The following is a 25,765-nucleotide window of genomic DNA, read 5'->3' on the forward strand; positions in this document are numbered from 1 at the left end:
GTATATGTACAATCAACAGGGATAAAATCTTTATGAACAGCTGTATAGAAAAATTCCCTGAAATTTAAGAATTTATGGTTGTATAGCACATTTAATCTATCACTTGGGAGGCTTGAGGCCAGCCTGACTTCCAGGACAGACAGAGCTATATAATTGAGACCCTGTCTCAAAAACAACAAAATAGGGTTATATATAATGTTTTTTGGAAACTTTTATTTGTGTTTGTTTGCATATGTACATGTGTATACCTGCCCTCAGAGCTAGAGATTTTGAGACCAGGTCTCTTACCAAACCTAGAGCTTTCAATTTAGCTAGACTGGTTGGTTAGGAAGCTGCAAAGATTCTCCTGTCTCCAGCTCCTGAGCTTTGGGGTTATAGGCATATGCCAACACAGCCTGGCATTTTTATGTGGCTGCTAGGGAGCAAACTCCGGTCTTCATGCTTGCATGGCAAGTGTTTCACAGTCTGAGCCATATGGCTATTTCTGTTTTCTAGAAGGTTCTCTGTTTAGTTTTGGACATTGCTAGAAAGCAAACCTAGTGGCATCATGCATTCTAGGTAAGTGTGCTGCTGTCCTATGACTGCAGCCTCAGCAAAGGAACTTTATACTGAATACATACATGCAGATTGTGGATGGCGCATGTTTTTAATCTTAAAGAACAAAGTAATTTACCTGATATTTTAAGCAAGAGTTAGTTTTAAGCATGTTTTTTTTTCCCCATCTGCTGAGTTATATAGATATTTCCCAATATTAATCTCTTTTCTTCCTTGTTTTATAAAATGGGATGGGTTTGGAATTGAAGGGATTGAAATTTGTATCAAAAATATGGCATTACATATGCCATGCATGGTGGTGTACGTCTGTAATCCCAGCACTCCAGAGGTAGAGGCAGGTGGATCTCTGTGAGTTCGAGACCAGCCTGGTCTTCAAAGTGAGTCCAGCCAGGTCTCTGTTAACCAGAAAAACCCTGTCTCGAAAAACAAAACAAAACAAAACAAAAAAAAACCAAAAAAATAGTCCCAAAAGTTTTTTTCCTTTTACATGATAATCAGAAATACCTGTGAGACATAGTTTAATCATGTCTGTTCCAGAAATACTAGATAAGTAGTAATTCCATGTAGTTATGACAGATAAGAGGGAACATGATATAAACATGGATGGTTTATACATTAGCACTTAAGCAACTAAGCCTGGATAAGTGAGATTTTAGCCAACTTTGTTGCATCTCTCCATGGTTACATTACATCACCATGCACATGTTGGCTGCTTGCTGGCTGGCTTGAGACAAGGTCTCACGATATACCTTTGGCTGACCTAGAACTTGCTATTTAGAACAAGCTGACCTCAAACTCAGAGATTCCCCTGCTTATCTTCCAAATGCTGGGATTGAAGGTATGGGCCACCATGTCTGGTTCTTTGTTTTGAGATAAAGCTTTGCTGTGTATGCCAAACTGGCCTCTTAACTCATGACCCACCTCCCAGAGCTTCAAAATGATAGGATTGTAGGCATGACCTAGCATACCTGGCTCTTTAAGTCTGCCCCAAATGCTGTCCTTTCCATATCCTTTATTACATAAATATTCAGTATTACTTTTCATTAATCTCTGTATCAGAGATTAATCAGAGTGCAGAACTTTGTTCTGACTCTTATTTTTTTGTTGTTGTTGAATTTATGATTACCAAACTTAGCAACAGGAAGGAGTCTTTAATTTTCCTATAATACCTAGCTTGCAATCTGCATTAAATAGATGAGTGGAAACAAATATGGAGTAGAGAAAAAGGCAGAACTGCTTTTCTGGTGTAATAATAGCAAATAACATTTATTGAGTCTTGAAATTTATGCCATTTGTTGCTTCTGCTATAAGAAAATAGTACAGATTATAAACATACAGTCACTAGAGATCTTCTTTTCATTTTACCAAGGTTGGAGAGAGATGTTAATGGCTAAGCTTATTTATCTATGCATTATGATGCTGTTCTAAACTTTTCTATGTAATCCTAACTCTAAGAGAGAGACTTCATTAACAAACACAAAGAGGGCAACATAGCCACAATTACTAGCTAATAAAGGGTAATAATGGGCAGCAAGATAGGGTTAATCTATGGAGGTTCTTAAATGCTAGTTTGGCCCATTAATGTGATAGAGAAAAGGAAATTGTCCATGTAAATTTTAAGGCTGGAGTCTCAAGTAAACAAATATGCTTAATAATATAATAAGATTATTCTTAAAAATAGAGGTTAAGAGGGGTAAAATTACTAAGACTTCTCAAGAATCTAGGAAGCTGAACTCTTTTTTTTTGGAATCATTGAAAATTGAGAAGACAAGAAATATTTAAGGGTTGATAACAAGGAAAGGTTAATAAGAGTTGGTGATAAACTAAGAGGAAAGGAACAGTCAGGTATTAGGTGTCTTATATAACAGTGCTAGTTATTTTCATTATTTTATTCAGCCATTCAGACAACAGGTGAAGAAACAAAAGTACCCTGTCTATTCCCTCAGCACAGATAGCAAAATTGGGTGTGTTTAGTCCTATATTTACTTTTGTGTTCATGTGTCTGGAGCTAAGCCAGCTTTTGTGTCCAGGAACATAGGGAGGAAATACACCTTACAGAAGGAAGTGATTTCAGTTGTGTTTGTAACTATCCTTTGTGTCAAGTGGATATGTAAGTGTTGGTTTAGTCACAAGGTGTTAGAAATAAGGAAGTAGTGCCTAGACACCTTAGAAAAGAGTGAGTTAAATTGTCAGCCTGGGTGAGCTCCCAGAGAAGGCTTATAATAATGAAGATTAGATTTAAAAGCAGAACCAATCCCAGCCGTGCTCATTTAGGAAATAGAAACGCAAAAGATTTCTTAGTTGGTTAGGAGCCTGAGCTAAGGTATTGTTTAACAGTCCAATTTAAATTAGTTTTTAGAATTATGTTAAAACACCGGACATAAATAAAAATATGGAAAGTCAAGTATTCCCTTTAAACTAGATTTCTCCCTTTGCCAGTTTCTTGACTGTGCTCTTTACTCTGTATATCAGGACTTGAGCAACCCAGAAATCATGATGGATGAGCCAATGTTCTTGAAAACCAACTATATTTATATTAATACTTCTGGGTTAGAAAAATATATATTAAGGTAAAACTTGTAAATGAATTAACAACTTTAAACATGAAGTCATCAGTTCTATAGAGGAAAAGTTAAAACTAATGTGAACTTACTAGAGATTAATGATCTAGATTTCTTTATTTTCTATAATTATTACCATCATACCATTTGCATATGGAGCTAACTTCAAGAGTAGAGTTTTGGTGATAATTGGAGTTATACATCTTTAGATCTTTGGAGTTATACATCCAATTAGACTCTACAGTCTTTGGAGAGAGACTGTGTACTGATTTGTAGAGCATATTACTATGTAGGGAGCAGAACAAGTTAAGTGTCAAGAAGGTGATGAATTTATTTTTGTGGCTGTTTTCAGCTTCAGTCTTTCTTAGGCCTCATGGTCTTTTAGTATGTATTTTAAGGAAGTGACAAAATATAAATGAATACAAAGAACTTTTCAGGATGAAATTTACAAGTACTTTATATTTTTTTTAATTAATACTAATGTTCTTTCTTAAATAAGTGCCCATTGTTATTTTTAGCCTTACTATGGGTTGTTGTCTCAATCATTTCTCTGAAGATTGAATAAATATTAACATTGAATTTGTCGACATGAAATTTGCTGTTATGAAATAGATATTTGTGTAAGAACAAATCTAGGCTTGAAGAGTCATGATTTGTATGTATGTATGATATTGAGGATTGAACCCACAGCAGAAAGTATGCAAAGATCATGGCAGAATTATAAATGTAGAAGAAAATGGTATATTTTATTTCCTAGCTATTAAAGTAAAATTACTGAAGATCATTATATACTAGAAAGCTCTCTCTCTTTTAAGTGTTTAACAACTCATTTTGTTGTTTGTTATAATTGTATGGCTTTTCAAAGTTTTGTGTTAAAATTTTGGAAAGTCTCAATTTCCAAAATACTGACTTTATTTTTTGTCTCTTTCCTTCCTCTTCTTCTTTTTATCCCTAGTGGACAAACTATATTCATGGATGGCAGGATCGTTGGGTAGTTTTGAAAAATAATGCGTTGAGTTACTACAAATCTGAAGATGAGACAGAATATGGCTGCAGGGGATCCATCTGTCTTAGCAAGGCTGTTATCACGGTAAGTACCCTACAAGTATTCACCAGGCATCAGCTGTGTACCAGAACTAACTCTGCTCTGGCTGCTGTGAAACCTTTGTTCTTCTGGAGCATACTACTGCATACTACTACTCTGTATAAACATAAAGGTTTTATTCAGTTGGCTTTCAAACCAATTTACGTGTTTCAGAACAAAAAATGGTGGTAGATCACTTTATACTGGTGAGACTGGGACAATTTGTAGGTTATTTAAAAAGTAAAATGGGAAAATAACTATCCTTATTAAAATTGTTTAGCAAAGTACATATTTATTTCTCAGCTTTTTCATGCAGATCTCCTGTAGTTGAGTGTGTTAACTGTGTGTATAATGCATGGTTTGTGGTTCAGTTTTTTTGTTTGTTTGTTTTTTGTTTTTTTCTCAAGACAGGGTTTCTCTCTATAGCCCTGACTGTCCTGGACTTGCTTTGTAGACCAGGCTGGCTTCTAACTCGGAGATCTGCTTGCTTCTGCCTCCCCAGTACTGAAACTATAGTGTGTCACCACTACTCCTGGCTGGAATAAACACTTTTGAAAATACTTCTGAAAAACACTAAGTAAAAGCTCTTTGAATTTTAAGATTTTCTCCAATATGTTTATGTCACCTTCATTTAATTTAATACCTTATGAATACTTCACATTTGTTGAACCATTCTTAGTTTGCATAGACACAACTTTCTTTTCATACTGTATGTAGTCCATGACTTAAATAATATTACATTAAGGAAGAACGAATGCATTGACATAGATAGGTTGGAAACTAACAACTGACTTTTTAAGCATCTGAATTATTGCGATCAAAGTATGCTATTTTAACAGATTAAAAAGGCTTATTTTATTGGTTGAGTGTGGTCAGCATGCCATATTATTAAAAAGCAAAAAAGTGTACATAAAAAGGAAAACTAGCTATGGCAGGACAGTAAAATCGAGATTAGCTAAGGGAGTCATAGTTTAAAATCTAAAAATAGGTATGCTAAAACAAAAACAATTCAGATTTTATTTATTCACTTAAAAGTCAAGTTTTCTTATGATAAAATTGCTTATAAAAGGTATTCTTGGAATTTCTCTTACTCTACACATTTGGCTTACATATAGTTTGTTTTGCATCTAAGAAAAAACTCATAGTATTTTCCCATCTTTTTTGTATGCTGTATGCATCACCCTCTTGTGTATTCAAGTTAGAAAAGAAAATATTAATTGAACATCAAATTTAGTAAAATAGGAATTGTTGGAAGTGTTAATAAAACTTACTTCTGTGGTCCTTTTCTACTCCCCCTTCTGCATATAATGCAGTATTTGATTATTAAAAATAGGAAGGATTAAAGTTGTATTTGTTTTGTTTCCTGAGTAATCGTATTCCCAGAATAAATTTAAATGTAGTTAATGAACTATAAAATGTATAAATGTACTATAAAAATGTAGTTTTGAACTATAGACTGTACTAACTTGGTATTTGTGTGAAAGAGATATTAATAAGCACGTTTATTGCATTTGCTAGGGGGAAAAGAGTTCATTGCAGATATTTTTCTTAGTTGTAGTTGTATGCAAAGTGGCTGTATTCAGTGGGCTAAGCAATAGTAAGTTGGTATTTAGAGACAGAGAACAGATATAAGAAGAAATGCTAGCATTTATTTTTGTGGCTGTTTTCAGCTTCAGTCTTTCTTAGGCCTCATGGTCTTTTAGTATGTATTTTAAGGAAGTGACAAAATATAAATGAATACAAAGAACTTTTCAGGATGAAATTTACAAGTACTTTATATTTTTTTTAATTAATACTAATGTTCTTTCTTAAATAAGTGCCCATTGTTATTTTTAGCCTTACTATGGGTTGTTGTCTCAATCATTTCTCTGAAGATTGAATAAATATTAACATTGAATTTGTCGACATGAAATTTGCTGTTATGAAATAGATATTTGTGTAAGAACAAATCTAGGCTTGAAGAGTCATGATTTGTATGTATGTATGATATTGAGGATTGAACCCACAGCTTCAGATGCTGTTTAACTGAGTTTCCCCAGACTTCTTACATATTTATTTAGTACAGTGTCTCACTAAGATACTTAAGCAGGCTTTCAACTTAGAAGCCTCCTGTTTCTGAAGCTAGGATCACAACCCCAGACACCAGGCATATGGAAGAGTGTGCAAGAACTCTGATGATTTTAAAATATTATTTGTGAGCTTATTACCTTTGTTGTGGAGCCTAATCCATTATTACCCTAATCATTCCAACTCTAGTATTAATAACTTATTAACATAAAAATCTTGTTATTTGGCCTTGTGAAATAATTTAAAGAAACTTTTCTTTGAGGATTTTTTTTTTTAACTTATTAGGTGGGTGGATTAGGAATATGTGGATGAAAAGAAAAATAGTACCCCTTTACTTTGTAAAAAGAAACTTTCTGCGTGTAAAGTACATGAAGAAAGTTTAATATCTCAATTAGTAAAGCTTAATAGTTAATTGCTTAAAATCCAGCCCATGCTATAAAACTTGTCATGTTTGTTATAATCAAAAGCTAATGTTTGCTAGACATGGTGGTACAGTCTTATAATCCTAGTGTGTAGGATTGATGACAGAAATATCCTTAACTCTGTATCCAGCTTGACTACAGAATAAGACCTTGTTTTAAACACACATGCACACACACACCAGATGTTTATCGAGTGTTTCAACTTTTTTATTTAAAAGTTTTTTTTAAAAAACTGAACATAATTAAAAGTGCTCATACTTTTATTTTTTTTAAAGTTACCAAGTAAATGCTTATCTACTTTCTTATCCCTGCAGTCAAGAAACACCCATAGGTAATTTGGGGTGTTTATGTGCTTTATAAACACTCAGAGACTATATGCTTATACAGCATTTTTTATAGTCTTGATTTTTATTTACATTGATGTCTTCTTAAACTTACTGTTAAGCCCATATTTTCTCTTATTGAAAACAGTACTGCTGCCTGCTGTGCTGCTCTTTCCAGAAAGCATTGTGCCATTGTGGGGGCTCATACTTGTAAGCCCAGCACTGGAAGGCTGAAGGAGGATTATCACTGAGTTTGTTGTCTGGGCTAATAATGAATTCCAGGCTAACTTAGGATACAGAGTGAGATTCTGTCCTGAAAACAAAATAAAACAGAGCACAACAAAAGTGTTTTTACCCTCTATAAATTTTACAGTTCTTGCATTAGGTGCTCTTTCTGAAAGACGATATTGCTATTTAGGTAGCTGCATTTTCATATAGAATTGATGTTTGAATTTTTATTATTAGTTGAAATTATTTTATGTTCAAGAAAGATAGGAAACATAGCTTCTTTCTTGAGCTGACTAGCAATACATTTTAATACCATTGTTTCATACTGATATTGATAGTTTTATAGTGTTTATTATAAAATGTGATTCAAAGTTTTCTTTACTGTCTTATGTTCATTTGGTATGTATATACCTTTTAAAAATAATTTATAATTATCTTGATAATATTTCACCAATCAATTTCTTAAACTGCCACTAATGTTTGAAGAGGAAAGAAGTATCCTCATTTGTTTAGGATTTTTTTTTTTTTGTTTGCTTGCATTTACTGAAATTAGAAGATATTTTATGAGATACATAGTCTTTTTGTTATGATGAAGCCAATAATATCTTTAGAACAGGTGTGTTTGTAGTATTAGGTCTCCAGTTAGTGTTGTGTACTAATAACCCTTAGATCTTTTAAATTACCAAGTGAATGAAGTTTCTATTATTTTCATCAGAGATTGCCTACAGGAACACTTACCAATTCCACGTTTTAAGATATTTTTCAAAAAGAAACCTAGGAGGTCATGAAAATATTTGCTGCTGGAAATAAAAATAACATTAAAGCTAAATAGCTCTCAGTTCACTATTGATTATAAGAGGAGAAGTTAAAAGATTTAGGCAAAATTAAAGAGGTAAGGGTGAGCAAGAAGGCTCAGCAGGTAAAGTAGTAAATGTTCTGGATTTCTTTTTTTTTTTATTGTTGTTTATAACACTATTGCAGTAGCAAAGCAAATTAAAATATTGCTTTCTCTTACATCTATGTAAACAATTCTTTCTGTTCCTTTTTAAATTTTTTTGATTATTACAATCTATTCACTTTGTATCCTAGCTGTAGCCCCCTCCTTCATCCCCTCCCAATCTCACCCTCTCTTCCTCCTCTTCTCCCATGCCCCTCCCACAGTCCACTGATAGGGGAGGTCCTCCTCCCTCTTTCCTTCTGACTCTAGTCTATCAGGTCTCATCAGGACTGTCTGCATTGTCTTGCTGTGTGGCCTGGTAAGTTTGTTCCCCCCTCAGGGGGAGATGATCAAAGAGCCAGCTACTGAGTTCACGGAAGAGACAGTCCCTGTTCCCCTTACTAGGGAACCCATTTGGACACTGAGCTGCAATGGGCTACATCTGAGCAAGGCGTCTAGGTTAACTCCATGCATGCATGGTCTTGGTTGGAATATGGGTCTTTGCAAAAGCCCCTTTGCCCAGATTTTTTGGTTCTGTTGGTCTTCTTGTGGAGCTCCTGTCCCCTCCAGGTCTTTCTCTTTCCCCTTCCTTCTTAAGATTCCCTGCACGCTGCCCAAAGTTTGACTATGAGTGTCAGCATCGACTTTGATACCCAGCAGCGTAGAGTCTTTCAGAGTCCCTTTGTAGTAGGCTCCTGTCCTGTTCCCTGTTTTCTCCCTCTTCTGATGTCTATCCTGTTTGCTTTTCTGCATGAGGATTGATCAACTTACCCAGGGTCCTCCTTGTTTAGCTTCTTTAGGAGTATAGATTTTAGTATGATTATCTTATATGTCTAATATCTGCTTATAAGTGAGTATATACCATTTGTGTCTTTCTCCTTCTGGGATCCCTCACTTAGGATGATCTTTTCCAGTTCCCACCATTTGCCTACAAATTCCATGATTTCCTTGCTTTTAATTGCTGAGTACTATTCCATTGTGTAAATGTACCACAATTTCTGTATCCATTCCTCCTTTGAGAGACATCTAGGTTGTTTTTAGATTCTGGCTATTATGAATAAAGCTGCTATGAGCATGGTTGAACAAATTTCCTTGTTGTACACTTGAGCATCTTTTGGATATATGCCTAGGAGTGGTATAGCTGGATCTTGAGGTAACAATATTCCTAATTTTCTGAGAAAGTACCAGATTGATTTCCAAAGTGGTTGTACAAGTTTACATTCCCACCAGCAATAGAGGAGGGTTCCCCTTTCTCCACAACCTCTCCAACATGTGTTATCGCTGGAGTGTAAGGTGAATCTCAGGGTCGTTTTGATTTGCATTTCCCTGATGACTAAGGATGTTGAGCATTACTTTAAGTGTTCTGTGCCATTTGATATTCCTCTATTGAGAATTCTTTGTTTAGCTCTGCACCCTTTTTTTTTAAACTGGATTACTTGATTTGTTGCTGTTTAACTTCTTAAGTTCTTTATATATTCTTAATATTAGTCCTCTGACAGATATAGGGTTAGTGAAGATCCTTTCCCAATATGTAAACTGTTGTTCTGTTCTGATGACAGTGTCCTTTGCTTTACAGAAGCTTTCAATTTCATGAGGTTCCATTTATTGATTGTTGATCTTAGAGCCTGTGCTGTTGGTGTTCTGTTCAGGAAGTTGTCTCCTGAGCCAATGAGTTCAAGGGTATTCCCCACTTTTTCTTTTAACAAGTTTAGTGTGTCTGGTTTTATATTGAGGTCTTTGATCCACTTGGACTTTAGTTTTGTGCAGGGTGATAAGTATGGATCTATTTGTACTTTTCTACATGTAGACATCCAGTTAGACCAGCACCATTTATTGAAGATGCTGTCTTTTTTCCATTGTATGGATTTGGCATCTTTGTCAAAAATCAGGTATCCATAGGTGTGTGGGTTTATTTCTAGGTCTTGTACTCGATTCCACTGATCCACCATCCTGTGTCTATGCCAGTGCCATGCATTTTTTATAATTGTTGTTCTATAGTACAGCTTGGAATCAGGCATGGAGATACCTCCAAAAGATCTTTTATTGTACATGATTGTTTTAACAGTTCTTGGTTTTTTGTTTTTCCATATGAAGTTGAGAATTTTTCTTTCAAGTTCTGTAAAGAATTGTATTGGTTTTTTGATGGGAATTGCATTGAATCTGTAGATTGCTTTTGGCAGAAAGGCCATTTTTACTATGTTAATCGTGCCAAGGCATGAGCATGGGAGATCTTTCCATCTTCTGATATCTTCTTCAAATTGTTTCTTAAGAGACTTCAAGTTTTTTTCAAACAGGTCTTTCACTTGGTTGGTTAGAGTCATGCCAAGATAGTGTTCTTTCAAAGCCTAATGACCTGAATTTGTTCCCTGGAACCTATTTAAAGGTGGAAGTACAGAACCCAACTTCACACAATTGTCCTGGCACCTCCACACCAAATGCCATGACTTGAATGCCCACACACAAATTAATAAATAGAGTACTATGATCTCAGTTTTTTCTTTATTGTTTTGTTTCGTTTGTTTGTTTTTTGAAAGTAGACTACATTTCTACACAATATATTCTGAGTACAGTTTTCCCTCCCCCAGCTCTTCCAGTACCCTCCAAACTCCCCACCCATTGAAACCCATATTCTTTTTTTTCTCTTTTTCATCAAAAAAACAAACAAGCATGTAATATAAATGAATAAATAAAATGAGATAAGAGAAAAACAAAGTATAAGACAAAACAAAATGTCCCCCTCACCCAAAAAAGCATAAAAATCACAGATATCCCATTAAAACACAAAACTGGGGACTATATATATATATATATATATATCCATATATACATATATATACCCAGAAATCCCATAAAAACACAAAACTGGGAACCATAATATATAAGCAAAAGATCTGTTGTGGCCTATAATTACATGCCTATAATCCTAGCACTCGGGAGTCAGAGGCATGTGGATCTCTGAGTTCAAGGCCAGCATGGTCTACAAAGCCAGTCTAGGACAGCCAAAGCTATATAGCTTTGGCTCAAAGCCCTGGCTCAAACAAACAAGCAACAGCAAGAACAACAAACCAGGCAAACCATTATGAGACAAAAAAAATCCTCTAAAAATAACCCTGAGTTTGTTTTGTGCTGCCCATCTACTGCTGGACACGGTGGCTGACCTCAAGTGTGATTTTTATGCCCAGTGAGACTTCATTGGAGAAAACTAATTTTTTATTTGGGAAGGGTAATCATCAATTGGGGATAGCTTCTGGGTTAAAAATGAAGACTTGTGTCCCTCTCTGCACTGGGACCTTTATCTGTCTTAGACTTGTACAGGCCCTAGGCAGGCTGCCACAGTCACTGAGTTCATGTGCCTGGCAAACACTGTTTCCTTGGTGTCCTCCATCCCCTCTGGCCCATACAATCTTTTCTCTTCTTCGTCTGAGTTACCTGAGTCCTAAGGAGGGATTTAATAGCGACACCCCATCTAGGACTAAGTGTTCCAAGGTTTCTCACTGCGCATTGTCCTGCTGTGGGTCTCTGGATTTGTTTCCTTCTACTGCAGGAGGAAGCTTCTCTGATGATGGCTGAGTGAGACACTGGTCTATGAATATAGCAGAATGTTGTTAGGAGCCGTTTTATTGCTACATTGCTTGAGCAAACAGTAATATTTGGTTTTTCCTTAGGGCTGTAGCCTCTCTCATGGAGTTGGCCTTAGAGCCAGTTAAATAATGGTTTGTTTTTCTCACAACTTGTGCTGCTAGTGCACCCACATGTCCTTCAGGTCGGTCACCACTGTAAATCAAAGGGTTTGTAGCTGGGCTGATGTTTACCTCTTTCCCCTGGAAGTATGCAAAGTACCTTCCAGTACCATGAACACTAGTCATTAGGGGTGAAGGCACAAGGTAGGCACCAGCTCAATGTCTCTGTGTTGAATGAGTTATCAGTGCTTATTTTTGAGTGTGTTCATTCTCTGTGTTGATATGAGGGAAACCTGTTGCATGCATGTTCGGTTGTTTAACCTGTTCCCTGTTTCTTTGATCGCTTGCTGGCAGTCATTAACATTTCTTGTCTTTTATGTTCATAAGATATTCTCCCTCTGTGTTTGTCCAAATTTTCCTTCTTATAAAGGACACATATTATATAGAAATAGCAACATACTCTACTTCAGTGTGACCTCATTCTAACTAATTATTTCTGAATAAAGTTATATTCTAAAGTTCTCAGTGATAGGATGTAAACATATGAATTTTAGTTGATATCATTCAACCCATTCAAGCCAGTATCAGTTAGGAGTAGAGCCCAAGTCTCCTGCTTCCCAGTTGATTTTTTTTAAATCGCATGTCATGAGCATAGTAAAATTGCATGTCTGATGCATTTTATGTCGTGCAGGACATATTGGAACATAACTTAGATATCTATAAAGCAGCTCTTTAAATTTTTAGTTTGACCAACCAAGGACCATTCATGGATATAACCTAGAACCCCTGCTCAGATGTAGCCCATGGCAGCTCAGTATCCAAGTGGGTACCCTAGTAAGGGGAACAGGGACTCTCTCTGACATGAACTCAGTGGCTAGCTCTTTGATCACCTCCCCCTGAGGGGGGAGCAGCCTTGCCAGGCCACAGAGGAGGGCAATGCAGACAGTCCTGATGAGACCTGATAGGCTAGGATCAGATGGAAGGGGAGGAGGACCTCCACTATCAGTGGAATTGGGGAGGGGCATGGGAGGAGAGGCTGGGATGGGGAGGGAATGAGGGACAAGGCTACAGCTGGGGTACAAAATGAATAAACTGCAATTAATACATAAAAAATAAAAATTTATTTAAAATTTTACTTTGACTTTTTAAAAAATGTATATTGTTTGAGAATTTCATGCATGTACACAATGTATTTTGTTTATGTTCACTCACCCTAACTCTTTTTGGACCTCCTCAAACAAGTCCTTCTCCCAACTTCATGTTCCCCTTTTTAAGAATAACCCATTGAGTCTGTTTGGTGCTTCGCAAATGTACATGAGTACAGGGCCACCCACTGAAGCGTGTACAGCCTACCAGGGTTCTGGGGAAAAAAAAAAAACCCAAAACCTCTAAATGGCCCTTCAGCTAGGGATGTGCTTTACAAGTCTCTCTTTTATCTATCATTTAACTTTGATTGGCTAGATCTTGTACAGGTTTAGTGTAGGCAGCCATAGCTGCCATGTTTTCATGAATGCAGTGGCCCTGTCATGTTCAGAAGGTACTGTTCACAGTAGCCTTCCTTAGCCTCTCGCTCTTAAAATCATTTCCTTCCTTCTTTCATGAAGTTCCTGAGTCTTCAGAGGAGGATTGTGATCTAGATGTTGCATCTAAGACTGAACACCCTCACTCAAGACCCAGCACTTTAGCTGTATTTCCAGTTATTCACTACAAAATGAAGTTTCTCTGCTGAGGGCTGAGGGCTCCACTAAGCCACCTGTGCTGGGGACTAAAGGGGCAGCTGAGGTGTCCAAATTTACTCCTAAGGCCTTCCTTCTGTTAAAAGTGTTTTAGTGTTCGGGTTATCTGAAGACAAAATGCCCAGTCACCATGGTCTGCCTGTTTGCATTAGCTAACAGGTATCTTGTTTTCTTGATTGTTATGAAAATCATAGATAAGTTTTATTTTTATATTAAATTTATAAAAAATGTGAACTCTCTTATAAAGGCTACAAAATTAAACCTGGGTTCAGATGGCCAAATTTTGCCTTTGAGCAGATTAGTGCATTTCCCCAAATTTGTTTCCTTTTCTTCCCTCACTCCTTAACAATGTTTTTAAATAACTTTTTGATAGTTTCATGCGTGTGTACAATGTCCTGGGGTTGGGATTTAGCTAGTGTTAGAACACTTATCCCAGCAGGCATCAGGCCTTGGTTCCTGGGGAACAGAGAGCTAGAGCAGTGTATCATCTTCCATATCTGCTGCCATCTTGAAATTACAGGCATGTGCCGATAGACGTGGTTTATGTGGAACCAAAGATCAGGCTGAGCTCTTTGTATATGGTTGGCAAGCATTCTTCTACCACCTGAGCACCATCAGCTTAAACCGACCCAAGCATGGATGATCATGTGTTTATGTCAGCAGGGAATGGTGGCTCAATGCCTTTAATCCCACCACTCTGGGAGGCAGAGGCAGGGGGATCTCTCTGAAGTTGAGGCCAGCCTGCTCTACAAACCGAGTCCAGGACAGCCAAGGATACATAGAGAAACCCTATCTCAAAAAGCATACAACAACTACAAAAAAAAGTATTATGTTAAAGTATTTTTATAGATAGTTACTACACATAATAGATTATAAGGTTTTCTTGTGTGTGAAAGACTTGTATTAGAAGCAAAGCCTATACAATTAAAAAAAAATGATAGGAAGGGCTGGCTCATCAAAGGGAGACAGATTCAGGTGACATATTACAGCCAGACTATACTTCCCACCATGATTGAATCTCATGTATCTCCTGTAAGAGTTTCTTCCATTAAATAGTTCTGTTTAATAACTTAAGAAATATGTGTGTGTATAAATATGTATGTATGTAACAGTTAACACTTGATATTTCTACCAATTCCTGACAGACTTTCTTTGATGTACCGTTTGTTATTTGACTCTAGTTGGTATTTGTTTGGGGGGCTACTTCTCTCTCTCTTTCTCTCTTTCTTTGTCTGTCTGTCTGCCTGCTTGCCTGTCTCTCTCTGTGTGTGTCTTTGTGTGTTGTGTTGCATTTTATGTATGTGTGTCATGTGCATAGATGTACATACACCTGTGTGAGCACATATTGTGGTCACAGCAGGAAGTGCAGTATCCTCTGCACCTTACTGCCTGTTATCTTAGTTAGGGTCACCATGGTTTTGATGACCATGACCAGAACAACTTGGAGAGGAAACAGTTTATTAATCTTCCTTATCACTGTTTGTCATTGAAGGAAGTCAGTACAGAAACTGAGACAAGACAAGAACCTGGAGGTAGGAGGAGGCCATGGAAGAGTGCTGCTTATTGCCTTGAGCCACATGGCTTGCTCAGCACCACTCACAATGGGCTGGGCCCTTCCACATCAATCACTAGCTTTAAAAAATTAATTAATTAATAATAATAATAATAACAATAATAATAATAGCCTTACAAACTTGCCTACGGTTGGTTCTTATGGAGGCAGTTTTCGCAGTTGAAGTTTTCTTCTCTCTGATGTCGCCATAAAACTAAGTAGCATGCATGCAGACAGAATCTCTCGCAGAACCAGAAACTTAACAGTTTGGCTAGGCCAGCTAGCCTTTAGCCTCAGGGCTCCACAGGTCTCCCCTCACAGGCAGAGGCCAGCATGTTTGGCTTTACATGGATTCTAGGAATCCGAAGTAGGGTCCTCAGGTTTGCACAGCAGGTTCTTTACACACTCCTCCCTTCCTCTTTACCTACTGTATACAAAAAGCTGTTAGCTGTGCTTGTTTTTTTACAGAAGTCTGAATGAACAATAGGTGAAAATGTTCAAAGACTAAAGAAAAAGGGTGATTTCTAATGATTGTTCAGAATAGATCGAACAGAGCATCCCCTTTGCTAACCCTTGGCTGCTTTTCTGACTGGCACTTTGACATTCTTTTCTGAACTTATTCGTTCAGCTTCTCATTATCTAGAATGCCTTTCCCCCAGTCTCCTCTTAAGCTATAACTTTTCAGTTGAACCACTCTAGATGTATGTGATTTTAGTATAAGATTTTAAAAAAATAAAGACCAAGATAATGATTATGTGCTTAGCAATATTGTAGACGCTTTACAAATTATTAAATAAAAGGTGAAAATTCCATGGACAGGAAAATGAAAGTTGAGAGTAGGTATTTTTTAATATTCAATTAAAAATAAGTTTAGTTTTTAAGTTTTGTACATGGGCCTCTGGATTCGTGAAAATAATGGTTAATGGCTTTTCAAAAATTATCTTAACTACATCTATAATTTTTAATATAAATTATCACATTCAACATTACTTGTAGACAGATAATGCCAAACTATAATATAATTACATTTTAATATCATAACAGACTCCTTCCTACAGGTGTCCTTCTCACTGCTACATGGCCTAGTGAGTAAAATTAGACATGATGTGTCACTGAAATAGAAAGAACACTAATGAATGGAGAATCTGAAACTTTACCAGAAAGACTGAATTCATTCATTCATAATCTAAATACATCCCCAACAAAGGCACCAGGTAGATCAGAGTATAATTAAAGGAATTAGATTTAAGACCTATAAGACTATAAAAACAGTGAAAACAAAATTTATAAATCACTAGTAAATAACATTGGGGAGGAGTTTACAAATCAAGTGAGGAAAAATCCTCATACTTAACCATGAAACAAACAAAAATTAGTCTGTATTTCAAGTAGAATTAAACATACTCATTGAGGATGTAGAACTTAGTAAAGACTTTCAAAGACTGGAAGACAGCCAAGAAAATGAAAGTAAGGCAAGGATAATAAAGTTAAATAGTAGAATTAGAAGACAGAAAAAATCCTGTTATTAGACTCTTTAAAGGGGGAAAACGCTATAATCCAAGAAAACCTTCAAGGAATGGGAAGAGCTTGCTTTGAAAAGACTTAATGGATAACTTGGGAAAATTAACCCAGCACCATTTGTATCTTTGTTGAAGGTATGGTTGATATCTTTGCATATATCTCAAAGATGATTCCAACTTGAACAGAGACCTGAAACCATATGCCTGTTGATTATTTCAAGTATTTCATCATAGTGACAGAAAAGTAATTCAGCCAACAGATTAAATTCTGAGGCATATGTTAATGAAATGATTAGATTTGAAAGATAAAAATTCTTATGACCTTTAGTTAGAAGGAATGGTTAGGAAAGCAAAAGAATTAAAACAATCTTAAAACTCATTTGGAAGCACAAAAGAACTCTGAAAGCAAAAGCAATGGCACTGGGGATTGCCCCTATCATCATACCTGAATCACGGTACATTACAGAGCCATAGTAACAAAAGCACATGAGATTGGTACAAACGCACACACACGTCATGAACATCAATGGAACAGAATTTTAAAAGGTCCAGACATGAAGTCACACAGCTACAGTCACTTGATGTTTAACAAAACCCACAAAGACTCACTGGAGGAAAAGCAGCCTCTCAAATAAATGTTCTGGGAAAACTATCTGTAGAAGAATGAAGCTAAATCTTTATCTCTCACTCTACAAGTATTAACTCCATATGGCAAAAGACTAAGATATGAAGCTCAGTTTGCAGATGAAAAATAAAAGCAAAGGTAAGATCTTTCTAAATAGGATTATAGTAATTCAGGAAATAAAGTCAGCGATCAAAAATAACAAGCTCATGAATTAAAAGGCTTCTGCAGCAAATGAAACAGTTAAGCAAGTGAGGAGACAGCCTAAATGATTAGCTTCCTTATCTATCAGGGAAATGCTAAATAAATAAAACTACTTTGAGATTTTTGTCTCATCCCAGAATGGTTATCACAAGAAAACAAATGAGAACACATGCAGGTGAGGGTGTAAGAAAATAAGCTATTTTTCATTGTTGGGGGAATGCAAATTGGTGTGGCCACTATGGAAATCAGTGTTGTAGTTTCTCAATAAGCCAATAATCGAACTGTCATATGGGGTATGACCTCACTATACCACTCTGGTTGGTTATATATGTGTGTGTGTGTGTGTGTGTGTGTGTGTGTGTGTGTGTGTGTGTATACACATATACACACACACACACACATTCAAAGGACCCCATATCCTGTACAGACACTTACGAGATGACACTCATCCATGTTTAGTGCTGTTCTTTTCATAATAACAGGAAATAAAATCAGCCTACATGTCTATCAACAAGGGAAAGGGTAATGAAAATATGGTACATATGCAGAATGAAACTATTCAACTGAAAGGAAAATGAGCAATGACACTTGCGGGACCATGAGTGGAACTGGAAGATACAACATGAAATGAGCCTAGGCTGGGAGGGACAGACATTACATGGTATCTCTCATATGCAGAGCTTAGCTTTCCATTGGAGTAAGTGTGTATAAACAACAGAAAACTAGAAACTGGACCCTGAGAAGTGGAATTAGGGGAAGAAGTTTACTGGGACACCTGTAATATGAGAGTAGGAGGGGAAATACTAGGGGCAGGAGGGTTTAATCAGTGGTAGATGGCAGGGCCTACGGAAGGTTAATCAAAACTAAATATTATAAAAATGCCATAAAGAAACCTGCAACATTGTAAACTAATTTAAAAATGAAAAAAAAAAAAAAGTAAATGGAGTGAGCATAGCACTGGATGCTCTTCCTGAGGAGCACAGGTAGTTCCTAGCACCCATATGTTGTCTTATACTGTAACTCCAGTCCCCAGGGATCTGGTGTCCTCTTCTGACTTCTGTGGGGACCAGGCACACAGAATACTCACATACATAAAACTGAAAAACATTTTTAAGTAAATCATTTTTGAAAAATAATTTCAAATTAAGTTTTTTTTTATGTTTAGAAAACTAGTTTGGAAAGAATTTTTTTAGAGGCTCTGTTAAGGTCATTGAAATATCTGTGATCAAGTCATTATTATCAAATAAATTCTGGTAAGTTCTTTATTATTCCAATAGCCTTATTGTAAAGATACATATAAGAACTCTTCAGTAATATTTTTGTATGTAATTTTTACTGATTGTAACATAAAAAGTGTCACATCTGACCTTGAAAATCACAGTGCCTACCATTCTGGTTCAAGTTGAATAATGATAACAAACCCTTTTATTTATTTCATGAATTTAATTTTCAGAAGTAGCAATTCTTATTAAACATTGTCTACCAAGGTGGTAGATGCTAAATGGTTGGTTATTTTTGGCCAACATAGGTGTTAGAGTAAATAATATCAGATGTGTATTTATATTAATTTCCTTGCTACAGTTACTCTCATAATAGGAAATATACTTTGCTATAGTAGATTGCTGTGTGTTTTTTCTTTGAACAGGTAATTATAGACCACTGCTCTTAAATGTGATGAGTTCCACATAAAATTTGCAAACAGATGGAAAAAGTACAGTTCGTTTCTAAATCTTAAATGAAATTTACTATTTTCTCTTATTATCAGTGTAGGTAGAAATTATATAAATATTGTAAACATGTCTGTGACCCTCTCAGTAACTACAGTCTTGCCACATGACCTAGCTGCAAGTCGCGCCTTGCAGCTGTCTTGCAGTTTTTCTACCAGCCACTGGATTACATAAATTCCTATAGTATATATATATTGCACCTCATTAGATCTTTTTTTAGGAGTTTTAGAGAATGATTTTCTTTATAATCTTACATGTTTGTTTTATAGTTTCAAAAACATTGTCCTGAGGAGTCTGAAGAACTGATCAGATGTACACTGGTGTCTAGGACTCTACATCACAAAAGGACTGTTTAGAACACTAGTCCTCAGCCTTCCTGATGCTGCAGCCCTTTCATACAGTCCCCTTGTAGTGGTAGCCCTAACTATAAAATTATTTTATTGCTGCTTCATAAGTGTAATTTTGCTAATGTTATGAATCTTTTTGGTTTCTTAAGATAGGGTTTCCCTGTGTAGCCTTGGCTGTCCTGGATTCACTTTGTAGCTGCGCTGGCCTCAAACTAAGAGAGATCCAGCTTCCTCTGCCTCCATGAGTGCTGCGATTGCAGGCATACGCCACTTCGCCAGGCTGTCTGTTATGAATGTTCATGTAAATATTTTTGGAAATAAAGGTTTGCCAAAGGAGTGACAACCCACAGATTGAGAACCACTTGTTTAAGCCATTTATGTAGCTTTGTAATTTAATTTGAACCTTTATTAATATGCTCACATAGTGCGAGGTGTCAGGCTTGCTCTCTGTACTTACAGGCATGGGGTGATTAGGAGGCTGCTGTCCGCATCTGTGGGAAGTGTCTTGAAGAGGTGCTTTAAGAGGTAGCCATAGCTTTGTAGACAGCAAGGAAGGAGTCACTTGAGCAGAGCCTCTTAGGAAGTGCTGGAGGAAGATAAGTGTTTGTGCTGGAGGGCAGTGTCCAGAAAGAGGAAAGAGCTAGTAAAAAGGCTTGTGAAGAAGCCAGAGCACAGGGCTCAACAAAGGAGTAATGGGACTTTCCTTCTAATCCTCATGTCAGGTACACTAAATATGTAGGGACTGTGGAGTGAGTATACAGTGAAGAAAGGAAAAATCAAGATTTCTGTTAAGTTTGAGTAGAGTTGACATATAGTTATCTTAATTCTTGTGTTAAAATTTTTAATCAAGGAAAATTTGTTTTATGTTTTGAAAATGTTTTATGCCAAATTATCTAAAATAAATTTCATGTTTCTGTATATGCTGGTGTTTTTAAAATACATATTTAATCTCCATAGATGGAATTAAGTAAATGTTTTAGAAAATACTGTAGTGTTTGAAGGTTAAATTAGTGATTTAACTTTTCCATTGAAAAAATTGCTAGTTTTAAGTGTGTACATACAGTTGCTTTATATTTTATTTGAATGTGTTTACTGTAGCACACATCATTTAAATGTTTTTTCATTTGTCTATACAAGATGTGTTTTATCATAGTCAATCCTTTTAGTAATTCAGTAAAATGAACATTATTATTAGCCTCCTTTTCACTGATAAAGAATTGAGAGTTTATGTTATCTAAGATTAACATACCTAGTTCTTAATAGGTTAGAAATTAACATGTAAGGGGAAAGTTCCGTGCATGGATATTAACCAGCTGTTCCAAAAAGATCAGTTAAAGATTGGTAATTGGTAAAGGAACACTAGCTTGCCACGTGTGTAGTTCATGGTAACAATTCCAGGACTTGAGGCTGAGGCCAGCCTAGGCTAAAATGTGAGCGCCTGCCTCAGAGGGACAACTAAAAATCAAGAAGAAAACCATTTGGTAGTAAGTTCCAAAGACAGGTATGGATAGGTGAAAAAACAAATCTTTGGCAAGTTTAGAAAAAAGTGTCCCTTTCCAGGTAACACCCAACCATTTGACACTGTGATGCTTTGCTGTCTACAGAGTTTTATCATTTTTATTCCCTGGACTATGGAGACTTCCCAAAATCATGATGCCTATACTAGGTTCTGAACATAATCAGTTGGCCTTTTTTAGCACCCCTGCCTTCATTGGTGTAATCTTGCACAATGATGGTCCTCTTATGTATTCTGTGAGAGGGCATGGCTTAGCCACAATGCAGCTAAATTTAGTCATCTTCAGCTTAGATAAATACTTGGAATCATTTATTTTTAAGTAAATTTCATGTTGCTTTACCATGTGAACAGCTCTTCTACCTGCTTAAGCTGTAGATTCTATTCTCAAGTATATTTTCATTGTTCTTTTAATTAATCAAGGTGTAAACTAAGTAATATTAAAAGCTAGCACTTTTTTGTTGGAAGAATAAGCTGTCCTCCTAAGACATTCTGTATGAGTAGAAAATCTCCCACATATAATCTGTAAAGGCCAGATACTTAAATTTCTCTGTCTACCCACCTTCTCTCTATGGTTACCCTCCCCAAGTAGCATACAGGTTTGAGGATTAGCCATTTAGATTGCTGTTACGCAGTGTGCCCCCTCCGCACACTTTCCTTCCCCCTTGTCATCTCTTTAGACTTTTGATTCTGGAACACTGCTATAAATAGAAGCAGAGATAGCAGGCTGGTGAGATTAAGCTGTCAGTGAAATGCTGTAAATGCATGAAGACCTGAGTTTGGATCCCCAGTACATGTTGGTGCATCTCTATAACCCCATGGCTAGGTGAGAAGGGCGTAATAGCAGGAAAGTTCCTTGGAGCTCATTGGCCAGCTAGCCTAGGCAAGGGTCAGAGACTGCCTTTAAAAAAAAGGTATCAACGAAGGGAGACACCTGACATCTACCACACTCTAAGGTGCAGGACCCCGGGCATACGCTACACACAGCAGCAGCAGCAGAATTGGGTGGTTTTCAGATTGTGCTGGCAGGTCAGCATCTAGTTTCTAGTGGCAGCAGTGCCAGAAGGCCCAAAGGCAAAGCAGTCCTGTCATCCAAATGCAATGGGCAAGGACGTTTTCATTTTAACTATTTTATTCTGATTCTTTTCTATGTTTATTAGCAATGCAAGCTGCTAAATAGCTTCTCCATAAATTCCTTATGTGAACAAGGTCAGTTTCTGTTGTCTGTAATTTAGGATGCTGCTTGATTTATGTTGTTTGAATCTAATTGGAGTTATTTAACTGTCTTTGTGTTGGGCATAGAAACTTTAATTCTTGATGTTCATGGAAAAGATGCTAGGCTTAGATAATTACAAGTCCTTTATGAGTATTTGCAAAGATACATGAAAATTGGACAGAACTTAGGTCAGATCTCTGGCAAAAACAGAACAGAGTGCAGTTATCGATATTCCTGACCAGCTGAACCTGTGACAGTTACCTGGTGCAACTGAGGCTGCTGAACAGTGAGACAGGAACTCCAAAAATGAGCTAGAGAAGAGGAGTCTGTTTTTCTATCTTTACTTAACTTGAAGGCAAGTATGTTTGCGGGCCAGACACAAACAGTGGTCTGGTAAATGCACAACTCAAGTACCAGCTGGAGTTTCATCAAGTTGCCAGCTAGAACAAAAGTAGTGTTTTTTTGAGAGTAATGGGGCAGAATTCATAATTCTCTCTAATATTTACAATGCCCAGGATCAGCTCAAAACTTAAGTATAAGCCTGGAAATTGCTATTGTCTCAAGGGAAAAGACCTTGAACAAATGCTAGACTCAGGGTGAACCTATTAGAATTATTTGACAAGTATTATGTTCAATGAGGTTTTATGTATTTTGTTTGTTGTTTGTTTGTTTTTTTTGAGTCACGGTTTCTCTGTGTAGCCTTGGCTCTCCTGGACTTGCTTTGTAGACCAGACTGGCATCAAACTCAGAGATCTGCCTGCTTCTGCCTCCCTGAGTGCTGGGATTAAAGGCATGTGCCACCATGCCCAGCTTCAGTGAAGTTTTTAAAAATTCTTACAGTAAATGAAAAGACTAAATGGTTTCACCAGATAATTCAATGGTTAAGATTTCCATTTGACTTTTTCTTCACTAGAAAAACCCCTTTGTAAGCTCTTGTCGTACATTCTAGTCTAGACTGTTGGGCCTTCACAATGACTCTGCTGCTGCTGCTTTTCTTTTGATGTTCATAAGAAGTCCCTTTGCTTCTTACCTTTGTTACATTCTTTTCAAAGACCCTAACTACCTTTTATCTCTCTTACTTATTCCATTCACTGGTGAAACATTTCTTGAACATGGGTTCTAGGCCTTCTAAGAAGCAAAAAGGGGATTTTTAATATTCCTGTCTACTTCCTCTTACCCCTTCCCTTTCTCTTCCTTCCTGACTCCTTCCTCTTGTTTTTTAGAGTAGTAGTGCTTCATGCATGCTAGACAAGTTTTCTCTACCACTGAGCTATAGTCCAGCTCTATATATTTTGTGAAAGGATCTTAATAAGGTACTGTGCTGGTCTTGAACTCTCTGTGTATCACAGGAAGGCCTTGAACCTCTCATGCTTCTGCCTTAGCCCCCTGATTGGCTGGGATTACCCATCACTAATCCTGGCAAAACTTTTCTGGCTTTACATTTCTGCTGCCTTCAAAATGGTGCCATGCTATGCTCTTAAAAAATATCTGACTTGGGGTTGGGGATTTAGCTCAGTGGTAGAGTGCTTGCTTGTCAAGTGCAAGGTCCTGAGTTCAGTCCTCAGCTCTGAAAAAAAAAAAATCTGACTTAAAGGCTGGTTTGATGCCTCAGATAAAGTACTTGCTACTCAACTGTGGAAAAGGAGTTTGTATCTGCAGAACTACATAAAAGCAGTCCCAGCAGTCCAGGAGACCTCTGGGCTAAGCCTTAGGTTCAGCAAGAGACCTCTGATGTGCAGTAACAATAAAGGCCATGCTCCTGAGTTCTCTTTTAAATTACACTCCTGTTTGTTTGTTTGTTTGTTTGTTTTTCAGAGTTAGGGTTACTTTTTGGCTGTTATTCTTTAGTTTGTTTTCTAGCAATGCTTGTTAGTGCCAAGACTAGGATATGACCAGAGAGGGATTGCCTGACTCTCACACCTTTAATGGAGCATCAGAGCACTTAATAATCAAGATAGCTATTTTAATAGAATTTTTTAAACAAAAATAACAAATAATGGACAAAGAAGCAGTTTCAATGAAGTTCAGAGCCTGGAGTACATGCCTTTATCCCAGTGCTGAGGAGGCTGAGACAAACAGAGCACATGTATGAGACCAGCCTGGACTACAGATCAGACCCTCCCTCAAAAATAAAGTTTCAGGGAAGTCAGTCAGCCTGTTCTGTATCTTGAGTGTGTGCAGGGTGATGGATCAGTGAAACCTGACTGAAGCTTTATCAGTAATTTCTTTTTTTTTTTTCAAGCATGTTCTCTTACCAAATCTGTCATTTTTTTTTTTAATTCCATGAACCCAGTTTCTCTTACTTTATAAACTGTTGGGATTTAAAGGTCCTGTGTTTACAAACATATGTGCATTGCTATCTTATATGTGCCTCCTATTCCTTAGGTTGACTTGGTTCCCTTTGCTCATGGAAAAGTTTGTAGTGAATTCTGAACTGTATATAATTATTTTCTTTTATTTTTCTTAAACTTTATTGAGGATCTTAAATACAGTGCAAAATGTAAAACTTTTTCAGAAATCATGGCTACCGATAAAATGAAAGTGATAGAGGAATTAAAGTTAAAAACCCTCTGTGCCAGTTATAGTAGTAAAGTGATCATTTACCTTCTTGGCTTGGTTCTTCATTGTAGTAATTGTTCTGTGCCTTCCACAGTGGCTAGGTTTGGTTAGGCTCTTTGGATATCTGGAATTTATTTTCTTTCTTTCTCCATTAATTAATTAATTAATTTACAATGTATGTGCTTTGTATCCCCACTGCAGCCCCCTCCCCTTGTCTCCTCCTAGTCCCACCCTCCCTCTGTCTTCTCCCTCTATGTCCTTTCCCTAGTCTGGACTTTATTTTTCTTACATTAACATCTTTTAATCGTTCTGCATTCATATTTACTGAAATAAGGCAAGGCATGTATTACTATCTTTTCCACATTTTCTTCCTATTATTCTTTGCTTTTACGGTATTCCTAACTGTGATGCCCAGGCATATTGATCCAGGAAATGTTTAACTTGTTTGTGTCTTTTTGCCACTCAGAACCATGACTTACTGTTTTAAAGAGAAATTGTTTTGTAGACTAAAGAATATTGTGGAGTTAAATTGTTTTGCTACATAAATTGTAGAAACCACAGATGATGGTTAAAAAGAGGAACAGGATAAGCAATAAGCCCTGAAAGTACAATTTGTAAGGTTCTGTTCACCTATTAAGTTTATTGTTATGATATCCAGAGAGGAAATTAACTGCCCTATCTGAGAGAGAAAGTAGTAAATGGGATTAGTTTGTCATATTTGAATTCATTTAACTGGGAGCCCAGGGTATCTATTTTGGGTAGGTTGGACATGCCATGCATTCACATGAAGATTAGAGAATAGCTTTCTGGAGTCTGTTCTTTGTTTCATCACATAGGTTCCAAGGATCAAACTCAGGCAGTCAGCCTGTGTGCAAGCACCCTTACTCACACAGTGTCTATTCAATTCTCAGT

At 36.8% G+C, this 25,765-nt stretch overlaps 1 protein-coding gene across 2 annotated transcripts in view; it reads left to right on the forward strand.

Moving 5' to 3' along the window:
* Positions 1-25,765, forward strand: part of Cert1 (ceramide transporter 1) — a 98,132-nt gene that overhangs the window by 2,168 nt on the left and 70,199 nt on the right. For both annotated transcript variants that reach the window (XM_060385601.1, XM_060385602.1), the window contains exon 2: positions 4,072-4,206. In XM_060385601.1, coding sequence (XP_060241584.1) covers positions 4,072-4,206 — 135 coding nt within the window. The remainder of the gene's footprint in view (positions 1-4,071; positions 4,207-25,765) is intronic.

This window comes from Meriones unguiculatus, chromosome 6 (assembly GCF_030254825.1).
Source record: "Meriones unguiculatus strain TT.TT164.6M chromosome 6, Bangor_MerUng_6.1, whole genome shotgun sequence".
Taxonomy (NCBI): Eukaryota; Metazoa; Chordata; class Mammalia; order Rodentia; family Muridae; genus Meriones; species Meriones unguiculatus.